Here is a 22,290-nt window from a genome sequence, read left to right on the forward strand (position 1 = left end):
AGTGTGACTTTGTGGTAATATATCCGAGAGGCTTTAACCCCTTCACCCCCGGCCACTAAAACACCCTAATGACCGGGCCATTTTTTGCAATTCTGACCAGTGTCACTTTGACAGGTTATAACTCTGGAACGCTTCAACGAATCCTGGCGATTCTGAGACTGTTTTTTCGTGACATATTGTACTTCATGTCAGTGGTAAATTTAGGCCGATATTTTTTGCGTTTATTTGTGAAAATTTAGGAAATTGTGCGAAAATTTGGAAAATTTCGCAATTTTCAAACTTTGAAAATTTATGGCCATAAATCTGAGAGATATGTCACACAAAATAGTTACTAAATAACATTTCCCACATGTCTACTTTACACCAGTGCAATTTTCGAAAGAAATTTTTTTTTCGTTAGGAAGTTAGAAGGGGTCAAAGTTCATCAGCAATTTCTAATTTTTCCAACAAAATTTACAAAATATTTTTTTTTAGGGACCACATCACATTTGAAGTGCTTTTGAGAGGCCGAGGTGACAGAAAATACCCAAAAGTGACCCCATTCTAAAAACTGCACCCCTCATACTGCTCAAAACCACATCCAAGAAGTTTATTAACCCTTTAGGTGCGTCACAGGAACCAAAGCAATGTGGAAGGAAAAAATGAAAATTTTACTTTTTAACACAAAAATGTTACTTTAGCCATAAAATTTTCATTTTTACAAGGGAGAAAAGAGAAAGTGCACCCTACAATTTATTATGCATTTTCTCCTGAGTACGCTGATACCCCATATGGGGTAAAAATCAATTGTTTGGGTGCACTGCAGAGGTCGAAAGGCAAGGAGCGCCATTTGAATTTTTGAACACAAAATTAGCTGCACTCATTAGCGGACGCCATGTCGGGTTTGAAGACCCCCTGAGGTGCCTAAACAATGGAGCTCCCCCACAAGTGACCCCATTTTGGAAACTAGAGCCCTCAAATATTTTTTCTAGATGTTTGATGAGCACTTTGAACACCTGGGGGCTTCACAGAAGTTTATAACGTTGAGCCGTGAAAAGAAAAAATTTTTTTTTTACCACAAAACTGTTGCTTCAACTAGGTAGCTTTTTTTTCACAAAGGTATTGGGAAAAAAATGCAACATAAAACGTATTGTCCATTTTCTCCTGAGTACGCAGATACCTCACATGTGGTGGAAAGTAATTGTTGGGCGCATGGCGGGGCTCAGAAGAGAAGGGCACCATTTGACAGCAAAATTGATTGGAATCATTAGCGGACGCCATGTCACGTTTTTAGACCCCCCCCCCATGGTGCCTAAACAGTGGAGCTCCCCCACAAATTACCCCATTTTGGAACTAGACCCCTCAAGGAATTTATCTAGATGTTTAGTGAGCCCCTTGTACCCCCAGGGGCTCCACTGAAAGTTGATAACGTTGAACCGTGAAAAATTATTTATTTTTTTTAAAAAAAAATTTTTTTACATTTTTGCAGCAACAAGGTAGTTTTTTTTTTCTCTTTTTACAACGGTATCAGGAAAAAATGCACCATAAAACGTATTGTGCAATTTTTCCCGAGTACGCAGATACCTCACATGTGGTGGAAATCAATTGTTTGGGCGCATGGCGGGGCTCAGAAGACAAGGAACGCCATTTGACTTTTCAAACGCACAGACGCAGTGCACTGATCGGCCGCTGCAGGAGGCACGGTCGGATGAGCTACAAAAAGCGCTGGGGATACGGAAAAAAAAAAAAAAGTCACGCCAAAAATTGAGCAGGGATGTTGATCCGCGCTCAGCGGGACGCATGGACAGATGCGATACTTTTTTTTCCGTATCCCCGACGCTTTTTGTATTGCATCAGTCCGTGCGTCCCGCCGAGCGCTGATCAGGGATGCACATAACGTATCTGCATCCCTGCTCAATTTTTATTATGTGCCGTTATGTGCATCCCTGATCAGCGCTCGGCGGGACGCACGGACAGATGCGATACAAAAAGCGTCGGAAATACGGGAAAAAAAGTCCCGCCGAAAACGGACCACGGATGCAGATACGTTATCTGCATCCCTGATCAGCGCTCGGCGGGACGCACGGACGCATGAGGTGTAAAAATAGACAGGGGATAGAGGAAAAAAAGAAAAAAAAAAAAAAGTTATACTCACATTACCCAGAGGATTTGCAGGAGGAACAGCTTTACAGCAGCCAGCAGGCAGGAAGTTGGACAGCTCAGCAGAAGACCCAGGAAGAAGGACCCAGCGATGGAGGCAGATGTGATCGGCCGGTGAAGACAGGTAAGAGGACGTCGGGGGGACAGCAGAGGGGGAGGGGGACAGCGGAGGGGCTGCAGAATAGGGACAGCGGAGGGGCTGCAGAATAGGGACAGCGGAGGAGCTGCAGAATAGGGACAGCGGAGGAGCTGCAGAATAGGGACAGCGGAGGAGCTGCAGAATAGGGACAGCGGAGGAGCTGCAGAATAGGGACAGCGGAGGAGCTGCAGAATAGGGACAGCGGAGGAGCTGCAGAATAGGGACAGCGGAGGAGCTGCAGAATAGGGACAGCGGGGGAGCTGCAGAATAGGGACAGCGGGGGAGCTGCAGAATAGGGACAGCGGGGGAGCTGCAGAATAGGGACAGCGGGGGAGCTGCAGAATAGGGACAGCGGGGGAGCTGCAGAATAGGGACAGCGGGGGAGCTGCAGAATAGGGACAGCGGGGGAGCTGCAGAATAGGGACAGCGGGGGAGCTGCAGAATAGGGACAGCGGGGGAGCTGCAGAATAGGGACAGCGGGGGAGCTGCAGAATAGGGACAGCGGGGGAGCTGCAGAATAGGGACAGCGGGGGAGCTGCAGAATAGGGACAGCGGGGGAGCTGCAGAATAGGGACAGCGGGGGAGCTGCAGAATAGGGACAGCGGGGGAGCTGCAGAATAGGGACAGCGGGGGAGCTGCAGAATAGGGACAGCGGGGGAGCTGCAGAATAGGGACAGCGGGGGAGCTGCAGAATAGGGACAGCGGGGGAGCTGCAGAATAGGGACAGCGGGGGAGCTGCAGAATAGGGACAGCGGGGGAGCTGCAGAATAGAGATACCGGGGGGGGGGGGCGGCAGACCGGGATGTCTGGGGGGGCGGCGGCAGACCGGGATGTCTGGGGGGGCGGCGGCAGACCGGGATGTCTGGGGGGGCGGCGGCAGACCGGGATGTCTGGGGGGGCGGCGGCAGACCGGGATGTCTGGGGGGGCGGCGGCAGACCGGGATGTCTGGGGGGGGCGGCGGCAGACCGGGATGTCTGGGGGGGGGGCGGCAGACCGGGATGTCTGGGGGGGGGGGGGGGGCGGCAGACCGGGATGTCTGGGGGGGGGCGGCAGACCGGGATGTCTGGGGGGGGGGCGGCAGACCGGGATGTCTGGGGGGGGGCAGATCGGGATGTCTTGGGGGGGGCAGATCGGGATGTCTTGGGGGGGGCAGATCGCAGGGGGGCACGGGCAGGGGCCATTACGGGAGCGCGCAGGAGCAAATCACAAGAGCGCGCAGGGGCTGCAAGAGAGCAGGGGAGGAGGGAGGACGGAGGAGCTGCAGAATAGAGATGGCGGGGGGGCAGATCGGGATGTCGGGGGGGGGGGGGCAGATCGCAGGGGGGCACGCGCACAATACTCACCGCTCCTGCGACGTGACGTGACAGCAGCGGCAGCAGCAGCGGTGGCGTGGTACCACTAGTACCAGCCAGTGCTGCACGCTGCCGACATGTTGGGGGAGGGTCCCCAGACCAGCACAGGCCTGGGGAGGGCGGCCACCGGCAGATCAGACCGCCCCACTGCACACTGATTGGAGCGATTGCGCGTCATCGCACGATCGCTCCAATCAGTGCTGCAGGGGGGGGCCACGGTGTCTGCTTGCTTCCAGCCAATGATCGGAGCTGCTGCAGCTCCGGTCCTAGCTGGATTTTACAAGATCACGCTATTTTTGGCATTTTTTTTTGCCGAAAACAGCGTGATCAATGTGATTGGCGGTTCCGATTTGAACAGCCAATCACATCGATCGCCTATGGGGGGTGGCGATGCCACCCCCCCTGGGGTCAAGCAAAGGTCCCCTGCTGTAAGAAACAGCAGGGGACATCATTTGAAAGCCGTTGCTATGGCCACGGCAATCAAATGAAGTTTAGGCAGTAAAATTACGTCCCTGGTCGTTAAGTCACGTTAAAATAGGACGTAATTTTACTGCCCGCGGTCGTGAAGGGGTTAATATCTCCAAGTGATTCTGACAATGTTTATTCGTGACACTTTGTACTTCTTAATACTGGTAAATTTAGGTTTATATGACTTGCGTTTATGAAAAATTGGAAATTTGATGAAAATTGTCATTTTTGAACTCTAAAATTTTTATGGTATTAAAAATCAATTGAAATACTATGTCCCAAGAATGACAAAAGTATTTTAGGAGTGATACCTTTTATAGGCTAACCAGAAAAATATGAGCAAGCTTTCAGAGCACAGAGGCTTCTTCTTCAGGCAAATTACAAATGAATTACTGAGACCAACTCACAACATTTAAATGAATGTTACAACAGGAGATTGGAAAGATGATGCCTCCTAAAGATAAGCTTTCCTTGGCTTATCTTTAGGAGGCATCATCTTTCCAATCTCCTGTTGTAACATTCATTTAAATGTTGTGAGTTGGTCTCAGTAATTCATTTGTAATTTGCCTGAAGAAGAAGCCTCTGTGCTCTGAAAGCTTGCTCATATTTTTCTGGTTAGCCTATAAAAGGTATCACTCCTAAAATACTTTTGTCATTCTTGGGACATAGTATTTCAATTGATTTTTCTGGCTAACACGGTACCACAATATTACCCTGTATTGCACATTCTATGGTATTAAAACATATAATCATACCCCAAAAATGAATTAACATTTACCACATCTACTTTACATCAGCATTATTTTGAACACTTGTTAAAGGGAACCTGTCACCTGAATTTTCAATTTTCACTATGAAACTAAAAGAATCCCCTTCTGCAGCTCATGGGCTGCATTCTAGAAAGGTTCCTCTTGCTACTGCCCCCCCCCCTTTAGACGTAAATAAACACTTTATAAAATCTTACCTTTTGGTATGCTAATGAGCTTTGCTGGCCGCCGCCCTCATGTTACGCAAGGCTCCTGAAGTCTAGCGCATGCCCAGTGGCACTATCGCGGGACTAAGCGCTGTCCAAATCACGAGTGCCGGTGATGTAATTGCTCAGGCGTGAGATTATGGGCGGCGTTGTGAATCTCATCACTAGTGTCATCTAAGTACCCGCCCTTAACCCCTTAACGACCGCGGGCCGCAAAATTACGTCCTTGCAGGCATAACGTTATTGCCCGCGGTCTGCCAGCAGCATCATGCTGCGATCGGCACACATCTCAGCTGATTTTCACAGCTGAGATGTGTGCCTGCTAGGCATGAGCAGACTCGTTATCTGCTCGTGCCGTTTAACCCCTTATATGGCGCTGTCAATATGTGACAGCGCCATTATAAGCGCGATCGCGGTAAACCTTCTTACCGCCCGATACCGGAAGTCACGTGACGCGATCACGTGACTTCCAATAGTTGTCATGGTAGCCCAGGGTCATGTGATTACTCCTGTACTACACCTGACTTGCTTTCACTTTCGCTGTGCCAGCGGCACAGCAAAAGAGAAAGAGCGTATCTGCTGTTGACAGCCTTGTATCTGTGATCAGCAGATACTGCAGAGCGATCGGATTGCTGATCGCAATAGCCCCCTAGGGGGACTAGTAAAATAAAAAATAATTAAAAAAAAAAAAAAACAAAAAAACCCCTAAAAAGTTCAAATCACCCCCCATTCGCCCCATTGAAAATTAAAGGGTTAAAAAAAATAAAAAATATACACACATTTGGTATCGCCGCGTTCAGAAACGCCCGATCAAAATATAAAATCACTCAATCTGATCAGTATACGGCGTAGCGGCAAAAAAATTCCAAACGCCAAAACGACGCTTTTTTGTCGCCACAACTTTTGCGCAAAATGCAATAAGAGGCGATCAAAACGTAGCATCTGCGCAAAAATGGTACCGTTAAAAACATCAGCTCGAGACGCAAAAAATAAGCTGTCACTGAGCCATAGATCCCGAAAAATAATAACGCTATGGGTCACGGAATATGGCATAAAACGTGCGCCACTTTTTTCGGACAAATGTCCGATTTTTTTTTAACCCCTTATATAAAAGTAAACCTATACATGTTTGGTGTCTACGAACTTGCACTGACCTGAGGCATCACACCCATACATCAGTTTTACCATATAGTGAACACAGTGAATAAAATATCTCAAAAACCATAGCGCTATCGCATTTTTTTTGCAATTTTTCTGCATTTGGAATTTTTTTTGCCGTTTTCCAGTACACTATATGGTAAATCTGATGGTTTAATTTAAAAGTACAGCTCGTTCCGCAAAAAAAGGAGCCCTCACATGACCAAATTGACTGAAAAATAAAAAAAGTTACGTGTCTCAGAAAAAGAATGGCGAAAAAAAAAACTGAAAGCGAAAAATCGGCCGGTCGTGAAGGGGTTAATCTCATGCCCATGCTTTTCCCTCTGCCTCCACGGTTATGCACTAGCGCTGGCCATATCATCCACGTTACCTATTACCGCGGGCACGAGATTATGGGCGGGTACTTAGACACTGGTGAGGACATTCACAGCGCCACCCATAATCTCGCACCTGCGCAATTACATCACCAGCGCTCACGATTTGAACAGCGCTCAGTCCCGCGATAGTGCCACTGGGCATGCGCGAGACTGGGCATGCGCGAGACTTCAGGAGCCTTGCGTAACATGAGGGTGGTGGCCTCATTGATGTAAATAAACACAGGGGGACAGCGAACAGCGGCAGGAGGAGGAATAACGGAAGAAATACAGCCCGCCCCCATGGCCAGCAAAGCTCATTATAAAATCTTACCTTTTGGTATGCTAAAGTGTTTATTTAGGTCTGAAAGGGGGGCCAGTAGGAAGATGAACCTTTCTAGAATGCAGCCCAGGAGCTGCAGAAGGGGATTCTTTTAGTTTCATAGCGAAAATTCTGCAAATACTGATCGTGGGCACGCACCCTTAGGAGAAAATGGATAGTACAGTTTGTTACACAATTTCTCCTGAATTCACAGATACCCATAAACTTATACAGGGACTGGATTCCGGACCAGAAGAGGATTTAAAAAACAAAACGATAACAGCGACCCACCAGTCCGTTATCTGAGAGTCCACTCATCTCTAGTCATGGAACCCAGAGGCTCTCCACAAAAGGGACCTCAAATTTGTTTGTATCAGTTCCCACATGCAAGTGTGAACCCGGCCTATCACTGTAAAATCTGCAGCTTCCATTAGCGCAGGGGTGGGAAATTAATTTTCCAGAGGGGCCAATTAGAGTCTCTGACTGTTGTGGAGGGCCGATACAATAGACTGAAATAAATTCTGCTCAATATTAACATATTAATAACAATTATAAACATATTAATATTCACACTTAATATTGAGGAGAATTAAGTATGCAGACATCCCCCTTTGTACTGAATTAGTCTGCACACAGGCCCCAACATACAGTAGGAGCCCCCCCACACATAGCCTCCCTACATACAGTATGAGCTCTCATCCTGAAGATGCAGATCGCAGTGAGATTGTGAAGCAGGCAGCGACAGACGGGCGAGGGCATGGTGTGGCCCGTGGGCCCTTCAGCAGTCTCAGTCCACAGACCAGACTATAAAAGCCAGAAGGCTGGATTTGGTTCACGGGCCGTACTTTGCTCAGCTCTGCCTTAGGGCAGAGTCAAACTGACTATGACTCGCACGAGTGCAGTGAGAAAATCTCGTATTGCACTCGGCCCCAATTAAGACAAAGCTGCAGATCAGATCAGCGAGTTTTTCTTCAGCCCTAATTAAACTGGGGAAAAATTAAAATAAAAATCGCAGCATGCCATTGTCTGCAAGTCTCTCATCACTCGCACCCATACAAGTCTATGGGTGCGAGTGAAACATCGGACTGCACTCGCATGTCGCCCAAATGCAGTGCGATATACGCACAGGCTGACACTGAAGGAGATTGAGAGATCACTCTCTCCTCTGCAGATGTGATTCGGATTGCAAGATCGGATCACACTCGCAGCAGAGCCTGAGTCGAGGGTCATTACATAGCGTATCCTATGCTCTCGTATCACATGCCATACGCCAGTGTGAATCTGCCCTTAGAAGGAGAGCATCTCTTTGTAAAGGAGTAGATCTATTGAATTTAAAAATGGACTGTCTCTAATAAGTGTAACATCAATAATTACAGTGCTGGCCAAAAGTATTGGCACCCCTGCAATTCTGTCAGATAATACTCAGTTTCATCTTGAAAATGATTGCAATCACAACTTCTTTGGTATTATTATCTTCATTTAATTTGTCTTCAATGAAAAAAAAATAAAAAAAATTGTCAAAGCCAAATTGGATATAATTCCACACCAATCAAAAAAGGGGGTGGACAAAAGTATTGGCACTGTTTGAAAAGTCACGTGATGCTTCTCTAATTTGTCATTGTCTCTCCAGTAAAGGAGACAAACTCTAGCACAGCGCCACCTATTGGAAGTAGCGATCCTAAAAGTCACAAGTGGATTTTCAACAATCCTTTGCAATATGACTCAGGATATATAAGCCAGATCAGAATCCGAATTTGCAGACACGGTGTTTCGGGGTGCTTGCCCCTCGTCAGTGCAAAGTATGGGGGTGTCTGATCTGGCTCATGAGAAAGCTATGTGGGGACCACGGGGGAACACTATTCTCCTTAAGGAGACTTTGCAAGCCAGTCTGGCTGCCAGGTAAAGAGACAATTTGAATATTTCTTAGAGGGGCGTGGCAGCTATAAGTCCCCTTACCTGGCAGCCAGACTGGCTTGCAAAGTCTCCTTAAGGAGAATAGTGTTCCCCCGTGGTCTCTAATTTGTGTAATTAACAGCCCCTGTAACTTACCTGTGGCACCTAACAGGTGTTGGCAATAACTAAATCACACTTGCAGCCAGTTGACATGGATTAAAGTTGACTCCACCTCTGTCCTGTGTCCTTGTGTGTACCACATTGAGCATGGAGAAAAGAAAGAAGACCAAAGAACTGTCTGAGGACTTGAGAATCCAAATTGTGAGGAAGCATGAGCAATCTCAAGGCTACAAGTCCATCTCCAAAGACCTGAAAGTTCCTGTGTCTACGGTGCGCAGTGTCATCAAGAAGTTTAAAGCCCATGGCACTGTGGCTAACCTCTCTACATGTGGAAGGAAAAGAAAAATTGACGAGACATTTCAACGCAAGATTGTGCAGATGGTGGATAAAATACCTCGACTAACATCCAAACAAGTTCAAGCTGCCCTGTAGTCCGAGGGTACAACAGTGTCAACCCGTACTATCAGTCGCCATCTGAATGAAAAGGGACTGTATGGTAGGATACCCAGGAAGACCCCACTTCTTACCCCGAAACATAAAAAAGCCAGGCTGGAGTTTGCCAAAACTTACCTGAGAAAGCCTAAAACGTTTTGTCAGAATGTTCTCTGGTCAGATGAGACAAAAGTAGAGCTTTTTGGGAAAAGCAATCAGAGTTTACCGGATAAAAAAAGGAGGCATTCAAAGAAAAGAACAGTCCCTACAGTCAAACATGGTGGAGGTTCCCTGATGTTTTGGGGTTGCTTTGCTGCCTCTGGCACTGGACTGCTTGACCGTGTGCATGGTATTATGAAGTCTGAAGACTACCAACAAATTTTGCAGCATAATGTAGGGCCCAGTGTGAGAAAGCTTGGTCTTCCTCAGAGATCATGGGTCTTCCAGCAGGACAATGACCCAAAACACACTTCAAAAAGCACTAGAAAATTGTTTGATAGAAAGCACCGGAGACTACTAAAGTGGCCAGCAATGAGCCCAGACCTGAATCCCATAGAACACCTGTGGAGACATCTCAAAATGGCAGTTTGGAGAAGGCACCCTTCAAATCTCAGGGACCTGGAGCAGTTTGCCAAAGAAGAATGGTCCACAATTCCAGGAGAGCATTGTAAGAAACTCATTGATGGTTACCGGAAGCGGTTGTTCGCAGTTATTTTGGCTAAAGGTTGTGCAACCAAGTATTAGGCTATGTGCGCACGTTGCGTAATTACATGCAGTTACGCTGCGCTTTGTAGCGCAGCGTAACTGCATGTGTCCTGCGTCCCCTGCGTAATCTATGTAGAGTATGCAGGAGCCGTGCGCACGTGGCTGCTGCCCGAAGCGCGCATTCTAAGAAGTGACATGTCACTTCTTCCGTGCGCTTTGCTGGCAGCTCCTGCTCTGTCTATGGGAGGAGCTGCAGGCAGAGCGCATGGAATCTGCTTTTTTTTTTTTCCCCCACTACGGACATTTTCTGCAGCGATTTGAAGCGCACGTGTGCTCTTCAGATCGCTGCAGAAATTTCTGCAGGGACAAATGCTACGTGCGCACATAGCCTTAGGCTAAGGGTGCCACTTTTGTCTGGCCCATTTTTGGAGTTTTGTGTGAAATGATCAATGATTTGATTTTTGTTTCATTCTCTTTTGTGGTTTTTCATTGCAAGCAAAATAAATGAAGTTTACCAAAGAATTTGTGATTGCAATCATTTTCAGGAAGAAACTGAGTATTATCTGACAGAATTGCAGGGGTGCCAATACGTTTGGCCAGCACTGTAGGTCCCAAAACACAAATATCATACTTTTTGGACACATCTGACAATATAACACCCCAGATTTAAACACCAGAAAACGGGGAAAACAAAAAAAAAAAAAAAAAATAAACAAAAAACACAAAATAAATTTTTGCTGGCATGTAGTAAGTGGAGAAACTAAGGTTATGCAGATACAAAGAGGGTTTAAGTAGCATACATGTGAAAAGGCTTGCCTTGTAAAGCCTCTAATGTTTATAGTGCACACAGTGCTGGTGTTTGTATACTTGCCAATTGCGGTAATATTATTAATATTGTGTTCTCTCTACCATTCTGGTCCTCACCTGGAATACGGCCTGTGACTAGTGGGTTACACAACGCCTTCTGTATGGACCAAAAATCAGCACATTCGTATGACAGTGTTGACATCACTGAGTGCAACTCTAGGAGACGTGTTTCCATGCAGTGGGATCCAGATATCAAACATGTATAGCTTTTTTTTTTTTTAAATTTAAGTAGTTAAAAAAAAAAAATTATGAAATTTGTAAAAAGAAAAAATTTTTTTTGCTTTTGTCACTATATTCCAAGACCCTTAACCGTTTCATTTTTCGGGATCTGGAGCTGTGTCATGGCTTATTTTTTGCCCCCAGAGCTGATGTTGTTTACGGATACCATGTCAATTATTCCTGCGTTTTTTACTGCGTTTTTGTCCCATTGAGTTCAATGAGATGTTTAAAAACGCAATAAAAAACGCAAATTGCAAATATAGCTGCGTTTCTATGACTAAAAACACAGCTATAAACGCAAGGGGTGGCTAGTACAGTCATGTGTACAGGAAGAGGATTGTAATCACCTAGCATTCCTTGTGTTGGTAAACACCGAAGAGTGAATCCTCCCGTTACCGGCATCCCTGGTTCCACCTCCCGTCCTGCGCCCATGTCCGCTCCCAGTTCCTCTCTCTGTACCGCCACCCCTGCTCCGGCTGTCTGTAGACTCGTCCGATCGCTCCAGGACCTGCCGGTGATCAGCTGATGCGGTAACCTGACAGTAGGTCAGGTGGTGAACAGCCAGCTTTTTACCGCCCAGCCGGTTTAAACGATTAGTTGATGCTGTCTGTGACCACATCAGCTGATTACCAGCAGGTCCTGGAGCGATCGGACAGGAGTCTGCACAGAAGTGTGTAGTTTTTTTCCTACTGATGCATCAGCTGATTGTATAAACGGCTTTTAAACAATCAGCTGCTGTGTCATGTGATTCAGGTCCTTGAACCTGATACATCATCTGATCGCTTTGCCTTTGCCTGGAGTCACTAATTGGGTTTTGTTTTATTTCTAATAAAAATATTTTTATGTGTGTTGTTTTTTGTTTAATATTTACTAGAAATTCATGGTGGCCATGTCCAATATTGGCGTGACACCATGATTTTCGGGCTTAGGGCCAGCTGATAATATACAGCTAGCCCTAACCCCTTATTACCCAGCGAGCCATCTGGCACCAGGGCCACTCGAAGAGTTGGATGCAGCGCCAGAAGATGGCGCTTCTATGAAAGCGCCATTTTCTGGGGTGGCTGTGGACTGCAATTTGCAGCAGGGGTGCCCAGAAAGCTTGGGCACCCTGCACTGCGAATTCAATCCCCAGCTGCCTAGTTGTACCTGGCTGGACACAAAACTTGGGCAAAGCCCACGTCGTCTTTTTTTTTATAATTATTTCATGAAATTAAAAAAAGGGCTTCCCTGTATCTTTAGCTCCCAGCCGGGTACAAATAGCGTAGCATACAAAAATATGGCGAAACCCACGTCTATTTTTTTGTTTTTACGTTTTTGGGCAAAAAACTCCTGCATTCAGTCCGGGATGGAGCATGCTGAGCCTTGTAGTTCTGCAGCTGTCTGCTCTCCTGCATACACTAGTGGAGAATAAGCAGATTGAAGAAGGAAATTACAGATATTTATTTATTTTTTTCAGTCTTTAGTGGCATTGTTCACTAAAAAAAAAAAAAAAAACGCAGCCAAAAACGCATGCGGGTTTTTTTATGTGTTTTTGCCATGGATGCGTTTTTAGAGGCCAGAAACACAGTGTTTTTGATGCCACAGAAAATGGTTAGGCGTTTCCCCCAGCATTTCTGTTGCGTCCTCCTACTGGCGTTTTCCAGTTTTTTTTTTGTTGTTTTTTTTTTTAACTCCTTTCAACAATGAAGAAACAGCTAGTGATTTATCAAACAAAAACGCTGCTAAAATGATCAAACAGATGCCCAAGGTTCATAAAAGCGTTTCTGACTTGCAATGTAAAGTATAAAGCATCTTCAAAGCATAAGATGCCTGAAGAATGGTCGGCTCCAAAGACGCTTTTAAAAAGGCTTAACAGCAAGTAGTCTTTAGGCCTTGTGTGCATGCTGCGTTTTTTCCCCCGCATTTTTGCGCGTTTTTTGGGTGCAGTTTTGGTTCCAAAACTGCATGAATTTTCTTTCCCAGCAAAGTCTATGAGATTTCATTTTTGCTATCCGCACGTTGCAGTTTTGTTTGGCTGCGTCTTTGTGGTGACCACAAAGATGCAGCATGTCAATTCTTTTTGCGTTTTTCACCCATTAAATGTATTGGACAAAAACGCATCAAAAAACACATGAAAAAACAAAAAAGCATACTTTTTTGATGCATTTTTCCTGTGAGTGTTATGTGTGTTTTTTAGGGCAAAATAAATGCAGCGTGCGGACATAGCAATGCATATGTTCATTCTTTTGAGCCTTTCCCGAGTGGACCCCCTTGAAATATATCTAATGTGCAGTTAGATGACTTTACAGGACTGTAGCTGTATGGACCTTTGAATAGTGATGTACAGAAAGCTACTCTCACTTCCCGCTGCATAGATTTTGCTACAAGAATAGACTAAATACCAGCAGTCATAGTTTGATCGTCTTATCTTCCTTTTCTAAGTTGTAAGTAGTTAGATCAGCGACGTGGATTTATGCTCCAGTCTAAGGGTACCTTCACACTTAGCGATGCAGCAGGGATCCGACCAGCGATCTGACCTGGTCAGGATCGCTGCTGCATCGCTACATGGTCGCTGGTGAGCTGTCAAACAGGCAGATCTCACCAGCGACCAGTGAACAGCCCCCAGCCAGCAGCGACGTGCAAGCGACGCTGCGCTTGCAAGGAGCCGCCGTCTGGAAGCTGCGGAGACTGGTAACTAAGGTAAACATCGGGTATGGTTACCCGATGTTTACATTAGTTACCAGCGCACACCGCTTAGCTGTGTGTGCAGGGAGCAGGGAGCCGCGCACACTGAGCGCTGGCTCCTTGCTCTCCTAGCTACAGTACACATCGGGTTAATTAACCCGATGTGTAATGCAGCTACATGTGCAGAGAGCAGGGAGCCGCGCACACTGCTTAGCGCTGGCTCCTTGCTCTCCTAGCTGCTGTACACATCGGGTTAATTAACCCGATGTGTACAGCAGCTACATGTGCAGAGAGCCGGAGCCGGCAGCACAGGCAGCGTGAGAGCTGCAGAGGCTGGTAACTAAGGTAAATATCGGGTAACCACCTTGGTTACCCGATGTTTATCTTGGTTACAAGCTTACCTCAGCTGTCAGACGCCGGCTCCTGCTCCCTGCTCGCTTCATTTGTCGCTCTCTCGCTGTCACACACAGCGATCTGTGTGTCACAGTGGGAGAGCGCCATTGAAGAAAACGAACCAGGGCTGTGTGTAACGAGCAGCGATCTCGCAGCAGGGGCCAGATCGCTGCTCAGTGTCACACACAGCGAGATCGCTAATGAGGTCACTGCTGCGTGACAAAAAGCGTGACTCAGCAGCGATCTCGGCAGTGAGCTCGCTGTGTGTGAAGCACCCCTAAGGTTTGTCCTTTCTAATCACACTTTGCATAGGCAGTTTCTCAGCTTTCTGAGGAGCATGCTGGAAGTAGATTGACATCACACCTGACATCCTACACTTAACTTAAGTCCTTCACCCCCGGGAGATTTTCTATTTTTCGTTTTTGCTCCCCTTCTTCCGAGAGCCACATTTTTTTATTTTTCCGTCTATCTTGCCATATAAGCGCTTGTTTTTTTGCAGGACGGCTTGTACTTTTTAAATAAAACCAAAAAGTTTTACCATATCGTATACTGTGAAACAGCAAAAAAAAAAAAAAAAATCCAAGTGCGGAAAAAATTGCAAACCGTGCAATTGCACAATAGTTTTTTGGGTTTCTTATTCAGTGTTCACTATATGGTAAAACTGATGTGTTGGTGGGATGCCTCAGGTTGGTGCGAGTTCGTAGACAAACAGGTATAGGTTTACATTTATCTCAGGGGGTTAAAATAAATTCAGCATTGTGTCCAAAAAAAGTGGCACACTTTGTGCCATTTTCCGAAACCCATAGTACTCTAATTTTTCGGGATCTGGGGCTCAGTCTCTGCTTATTTTTTGCATCTTGGGCTGAAGTTTTTAACTCCGGGCGCCGTTATTTGAAGCCCACACCGCCAACAGAGCATCTCACCCGCTGCGCCCCACAGCCCCAAACGCAGCCAACACAGTGCCCATTCTTCACCTCCTGGTAAGCTACATTCCCATTATAAGATGCATTCCTTATTTTTCGCCCAAATTTTTGGGAGGAAAAGTGCATCTTATAATCTGAAAAATATGGTACATGTGTTTTTAGTGGAATTCTGCTGCAATCTGCACAAGACTATCAAAGTTTTGTCAAAGCTAAATACCAGGAGGTATAAAAATCAAAGCAGCTTTATTTAAAACATGACATACCAAAAAAGAAATAAACAGTGAAAAAAAACTCAGCTAAAAAAGTGTAAAAACAGAACAAAAAAAAACAAAAAACAAACAAACCCCAAAAAACCCCTAATAGGTGAGGAACCCTGCATAAATTCTGGAACATTAAAGGAAACCTGTCAGGTGTAATATGCACCCAGAGCCACGAGCAGTCCTGGGTGCATATTGCTAATCCTTGCCTAACTGTCCCTGTATAAACTAGCATAGATAAAGAGATCTTTAGAAAAAGGATTTCTAAAGATCCTTTATGATATGCTAATGAGCGCGGGGACTAGTCCCCTAGGCGTTCGTTCCCCTGGCTAGTCGGCCCCATTAGCATTTTAGTACGCCCCTGTGTGTGTGCTAACATGCTAATGAAGGTGCAGCGTTAGAGGATGATCTCACTCACCTCTCCTCCGCTACCATTGTCGCCCAATGCTGGATTTTAGCTCAGTGCTCATGACCCCGGAGTTTCAGTAATGCGCACTATGAAGCCGGGTGTATGAGTCCTGGCTTCAAACTGAAGTAGTGCGCATGACAAAAAGTCCGGGATCATGCGCACTGAGACGAAAGCCAGCATTGGGTGGCGATGGCAGCAGAGAGGTGAGTGAGATCATCTTGTGATACTGCACATTTATTAGCATAATAGCACTCCCACAGGGGTGTATTAACATGCTAATGGAGCCAACTAGCCAGGGAAGCAACACCCTTGGGAGTAGTCCCTGAGCTCATTAGCCTATCATAAAGGATCTTTAGAAATACTTTTCTAAAGATCTTTATGTGTGCTTATGTGTGCTACTAGATACGGGGACCGTTAACGAGGGATTAGCAATATGCACCCAGAACTGCTCGTGGTTCTGGGTGCATATTGGACCTGACACGTTCTCTTTAAAGGGCTTGTCCACTATTCAGACAACCCATTCTCAATCAGTAGGTTTTCCCCTCCAAGTAAAATAATAATACTAATCTCTGGGGCCATTCCTGTGATTTCAGCACCAACTCTCCTGGGACTTGTGTAACCTAAGCTGTGGCCAATCAGCACCCTCTTCCACTCTCCCCTGCTTCAGACATAAAAATCAACATATAGAAGAACTAAAAGCTTCAGCTGCTCTCACAACCTCTAGATGTCGATTACGTCTGAAGAAAGTGAGGATGGAATCACTCGCAGATTAACCGTAAGGATTGTTATGTCACGCGAGCTCTGGGAGAGTCAGTGCAGACACTGATAGAACTGAGGAAAGTATTATTTTATATGGAGGAAACACTGTTTGAGAAGGGGGTTGTTTCAAGCAGTAACCAACCCCTTTAAAAAGTTACCAAATACTCAAGAGAATGCAGCCCTAATAACCATAATATGAAAGGAGTGAACAGGTTGGTCTGGTGGTTTCTCCAGACTTTGGGGAATAAAACAGTCTTTTTATCAAGCTAACTTCTTGCCAGAAAGTGTGCCTTACTTTCCCAACAAATTCTTTAAGTACCGTATTTTTCATTTTATAAGACGCACCGCACCCCAAATTTAGAGAAGGAAAATGGGAAAAAAAAAACATTTTATGTTAAAATGAGGGTCCATCTTATAATCCTTGTGCGTCTTAAACCTAATGCTCACTAGGGGGGGAGCGGCAGTGGTGTTGTGGCTCAGTAGAGTCGGCGATACTGCGGGTTCGGGAGTGTAGTGGCAGGCGCCATTGATCTGCTGGCAGGCTATGTAGGTGTCCCGGTGGCGGCAGGCGCCATTGATCTGCAGGCGGCTGCAGGGGTGTCACTGCAGTGGAGTGACTCAGGAGGGTCACAGGACGGGGTATCTCGGCGGCAGGTGCCATTGATCTGACCGGGCTCCTTTGAATCGCCCACGGTTGACAAGATGGGACTTCAAGAAAATGACTGCGGAGGTGGCATGTGCGCAGATAGGACTCTCTTGCCATGTTCTTCAAGTCCATCGCGTCAAACGCAAGCGATTCAATGGAGCCTGCACTCATATCAATGCAGCCGCCACAGAGACACCCCGTCCTGTGACCCTCCTGAGCCGCTCCACTGCTCCTCCGAGCCCTCAGTATCGCCGATCCTACCTCCTATGACCCCACTCCACCACCACCTCCCCAGTAAGCCATATCCAGATTGTAAGACGCACCCCCATTTTTAGTGGAAATAAAGAGCGTTTTATAATCCGGAAAATACGGTAATTTATATTAGTCATTACATTTTTCTAACAACCGTTAAGACATCTACAATTGACATAGAATGAGCAGTAATTTAGCTTTTAAAACGTACAAGAAAAAGTTAATTGAATTTCACGTTAGTGAAGACGAATTTGATGATAAATGTCTTGGTTGACAAATGTAAGATGAACTAATGCTTTATACCTTGTCTGGTGTACAAAGAGCATCTTGAAATAGTTGGAAAAAGATGCAAGAACGGATTTGTGAGCCTTAAAGTAGACATCACCAATGGCAACAGTGCAGTCACACAGGAACCCAAATTCTCTCTGGGCGTTTAACTGCTGCAGAAGTATAAGTCCGTGGTTGGCCAAATCCATCTTTTAATGGAATCTGCAGACAAAAAAAAACAAAACTTACAAGATCAGTTTGGAAAAAAATAAAATGTCCTTTTCAATAAACTTTTTTGGGGATATTCAGATTTGTCAGACTGATAAGCCTGAGTGAATATCATTCTGAAGAATCTTTCTTATAACTTAGTTTATTCTTATGTGTCACCATACGCTTACACTATGCAATCACTGCTACCAGACTTACGCTTCAGTGCAAAGTCTCAGTATTTCTGTGCAAATTAAATCAAAATGAAACAAATTTGCCCTCAATAAAATAAAAAAAATGCAACAAAAAAAGGGGAGCATGCATAAAAAAACAAAATGATCAGAGCAGATTACTGTTTATTATTATTTCAGTATAGACAACTGGAGAAAAATAAACGCAGCGTTGTTGTGCACGGGAATGTGACCTTCCACATATACTTCCATTTTAAACACATTGTTTCTTTTCTCAATCCATTTTTAATCTGAAGCAAGTCGAATGTGTTAAAGGGAACCTGTCAGGTGCACTATGCAGCTAGTACCACGAGCAGTTCTGGGTGCATATTGCTAATCCCTGCCTAACCGTCCCTGTATACACTAGCATAAAGAGATCTATAGAAAAAGTATTCCTAGAGATCTTATATCATATGCAAATGAGAGCGGGGACTAGTCGTAAGGGCGTTATATCCCCCGACTAGTCTGCCCTCTTAGTATGGCAGCAGGCCCACATGAGCGTGCTAAGATGCTATTCAATGCAGCGTCATCAGTGGGGACATACGTACCTGTGTCCACGGTGAACGCCGAGCTGAATACCAGGGACTTCCATTCATGCGCAGTATCAAGCCGAGTGTACGCATCCTGGCTTCAGAGAGGTCTAGTGCGCATGACCAGAAGTGCTCGGGACATTAAGCTCAGCGTTCACCACCGACACAGGTACGTGCGTCACCACTGATGCTGCTGCATTGAATAGCATGTTAGTACACCCCTATGGGCATGCTGCCATGCCAAGATGGCAGACAAGTCGGGGGATATAACACTCAAGGAACTAGTCCCTGGCCTCATTAGCATATGATATAAGAACTAACTGAGATTCCCTTTAAGTTTTATTTATCCATTGACTCCTAAAGCATCAATCCAGCAGTTTTTTTTTTATTTTTAATTTCACCACTGGAGCGGTGCTTTAAATCTACGCCCCCTGTATTATACCCACCTTCCAGCGACTTCACCTAGCACCATCTCTCCGTTCGGTCCCCGGTGACTTGGGTCTTACCGGCAGCTTGAGTGTTTCATGGAGCACACCGATGGTCACACATCAGTTCAACTCTGGTAGCCTCGTTCAGGGTCTCAGACTTTTATTGAGGGCATAAGATGCCGCAGCGGGATCGTAGCAGTGCCAGAAAAAGGAGAAGCCGCAGTAAGTATAAGACTGGAGGCTTAGATTTACAAACACAGCTCCAGTGGTGAAACAAGGAAAGAACAACAAAAACCACTGGAGTGGTGCTTTATTATCAGTTGGTAAAGGATGCGACTTGGATGGAACTCTGAAGTAAAACGTATACCTTCCTATTTCCTTCCAGATGCTTCTAGTCTTATGGATTGGAGAGGCCATTTTTAAAAGTGATGAGTGTGTGGATCAAAGAAATGAATGGATAGGTACAACGGATGTGTGGACGCAGCATAAGGCTCCTTTCACACTGCGTTTTGCCTTACGTTCACAGGTCCCGTCGGGGCATGCATCCATTCAGGTGTCCGCCTGCAGAAAATGTATATGCGCAAAAATGGTACAAAACCGAGCACACGCTAACATAGTGTGCTCCATTACAGTCAATGGCCCTGTCGGCGCATGCGTCTGAAACACGCTTTGCGGGGTGGGGAAGGGATGCCCTGACGGGACCTGTGATCGCAAGGCAAAACGTAGTGTGAAAGGAGCCTTAGGCTCTGGTCACATCTACATTGAACCTGTATCGCAAATCCAGTCAAAAATAGTGAACAAATCAGCACAGTATGCTGTATTACATTATCTAGTAACCCCACAGTCCCCATTACAGTCAATGCAGGGGGCTCGCAATGTGATTTCCAGATTTCTATTCCAATAATAGGACTTCACAGAAATTTACCAACTGCAGTTTTGAAAAATAATTATCAGTTATTAATATTAGTCAATTTATTAAAGGGGCGGTCCGGCTAATTCAACGCAGGATCCTATACGACACAAAACAGGACATACCTCTAGCGGCGCTGTTCCTGCGGTGCTGACTTTTAGGAAACATAGAACCAACTGTATTAGGTGTCAGTGACATCTACACAGGCGTTAATGCAGCCATTAGGTGGGATTCGGGGCTTATAGACTCCACAGTCTTGATTTTTAGTGTCAGAAAAAACTAACAGCCAAGAAGCACAGAATACTTCTCCCTTAGTGGACGATTATAAGGATTGGCAGTCTTATTCCATTCAAAAGCTGAATGGGCCTCCAACTGGTGTATGGATCCGTTTAGCACATTTGTCTGGAGTTTTCTTAGTTCCATATGATGAATGGCAATAAGACATGCAATATGAAGAAAATGTACCGTATTTTTCGGACCATAAGACGCACCCTGGTTTTAGAGAAGGAAAATAAAATTTTAAGCAAAAAATGTGGTAATGACACACTTATGGGGCGAGGATCTGCTGCTGACACTGTTAGGCTATGTGCGCACTAGAAATGTGAAGTTTCTCAAGAAAATTTCTTGAGAAACTTCTGCCAGTGAAAGATTTCCGGACCTCTGGAAAAATCCGCACCAAATCCGCATGCGGTTTTGCCGCAGGTTTGTCCCTGCAATAAATAATAAAGATAATCGATAGACAGATAATGGATAGGGGGAAAGATGGATAGATGAATAGATAGATAGAGAGATAGATAGATGAATAGATAGATAGATAGATAGATAGATAGATAGATGAGAAAAACCTATATAATGTTCCACCTCCCTGCATTTTCTAAGCTGGCACCCTTTAGTGACTTTCATGTGGCACTAAAGGGTGCTTAGCCTTGTATTTAGCCATAAAATAAATAAATAATTAAAAAAAAACGACGTGAGGTCCCATTTTTTGTAGCCAGCTAGGGTAAAGCAGACGGCTGCAGCCTGCAGACCACCGCTGGCAGCTTCACCTTGGCTGATAATCCAAAACAGTGGGCACCCCACGCTGTTATTTTAAATTATATAAATAATTTAAAACAAAAAACGTGCGGTCCCCCCCATATTGGATCACCAGCCAAGGTAAAGCGGACAGCTGGGGTCTGATATTCTCAGACTAGGGAGGTCCACTGTTATTGGACACTCCCCAGCCTAAAAATAGCAGGCCGCAGCCGCCCCAGAAGTGGCGCATCCATTAGACGTGCCAATCCTGGCGCTTTGCCCCAGCTCATCCCGCGCCCTGGTGCGTTGGCAAACGGGGTAATATATGGGGTTGATGCCAGATGTGTAATGTCACCTGGCATCAAGCCCTGGGGTTGGTGAGGTCAGGCGTCTATCAGATAACCGACATCACCAACCCAGTCAGTAATAATTAAAAAAATAGACAACAAAAAAAGTTTTATTTGAAAAAACACTCCCCAAAACATTCCCTCTTTAACCAATTTATTGAAAAGAGCACAATCAATTCCACGTCCGGCGTAATCCAATAAGGGGGGGGGGCACGGCGATCCATACCATAGTCGCTGTCCCAGTCAATGAAGAACAGACTGTTCCCCATTGGCTGGGAGAACAATGCAGTGACCTGAGCTAACATCAATAGGTCAGCTCAGGTCACTGCAGGGGATGACGAGCGCTGCCATCAGGAGCATAGATGAGATCATTACCTTCTGTGATCATCTCCTGTACTGCTGACGTCAGCGCTGTCACTGACTTCTATGCCCGCCGCGTTGTCAGAAGTCTCGCGAGAGCCCGTGACGTCACCGCTAGTGACAGTCTCGGGCCGCTCGCGAGACGGGCATAGACAGCGGTGACAGCGCTGACGTCAGGAGGCAGGAGATCGTCACAGCAGGTAATGATCTCACCTCCTGACAGCAGCGATAGTCATCCCCGCGGCTCCCAGCACTGCAGGATGTCAGTGTCTGCCTGCGCTGCCGCGTGACAGGCTGCTGACACTGCGGGCAGACACTGACACCCTGCAGTGCAGGCAGCCGCGAGGCCGGAGTAGGACACAGACTGCACGGGCACCTGGAGGTCGCACGGAAGTGCTTCTGTGCGGCGTCCAGGGAGTGCGACGTCTGTGTTTACTCTGCTCCGCCTCCTCTTCCTGGCATAATGACATCGCTTCCTGCAAAACCGCAGGCAGCGATGAGCATTCCCGCAGGTAATTCGCGGCTATTCCGGTGGTATACCGCACATCATTGC

The 22,290-nt window shown here is 46.0% G+C and overlaps 1 protein-coding gene across 2 annotated transcripts in view; it reads right to left on the reverse strand.

The window, feature by feature from the left end:
• ZBTB2 (zinc finger and BTB domain containing 2) overlaps positions 1-22,290 on the reverse strand; it is a 39,136-nt gene that overhangs the window by 5,016 nt on the left and 11,830 nt on the right. For both annotated transcript variants that reach the window (XM_075338160.1, XM_075338161.1), the window contains exon 2: positions 17,748-17,933. In XM_075338160.1, the coding sequence (XP_075194275.1) occupies positions 17,748-17,920 (173 nt within the window). In that variant the 5' untranslated portion in view covers positions 17,921-17,933. The remainder of the gene's footprint in view (positions 1-17,747; positions 17,934-22,290) is intronic.

Source organism: Anomaloglossus baeobatrachus, chromosome 3, assembly GCF_048569485.1.
Source record: "Anomaloglossus baeobatrachus isolate aAnoBae1 chromosome 3, aAnoBae1.hap1, whole genome shotgun sequence".
Classification (NCBI taxonomy): Eukaryota; Metazoa; Chordata; class Amphibia; order Anura; family Aromobatidae; genus Anomaloglossus; species Anomaloglossus baeobatrachus.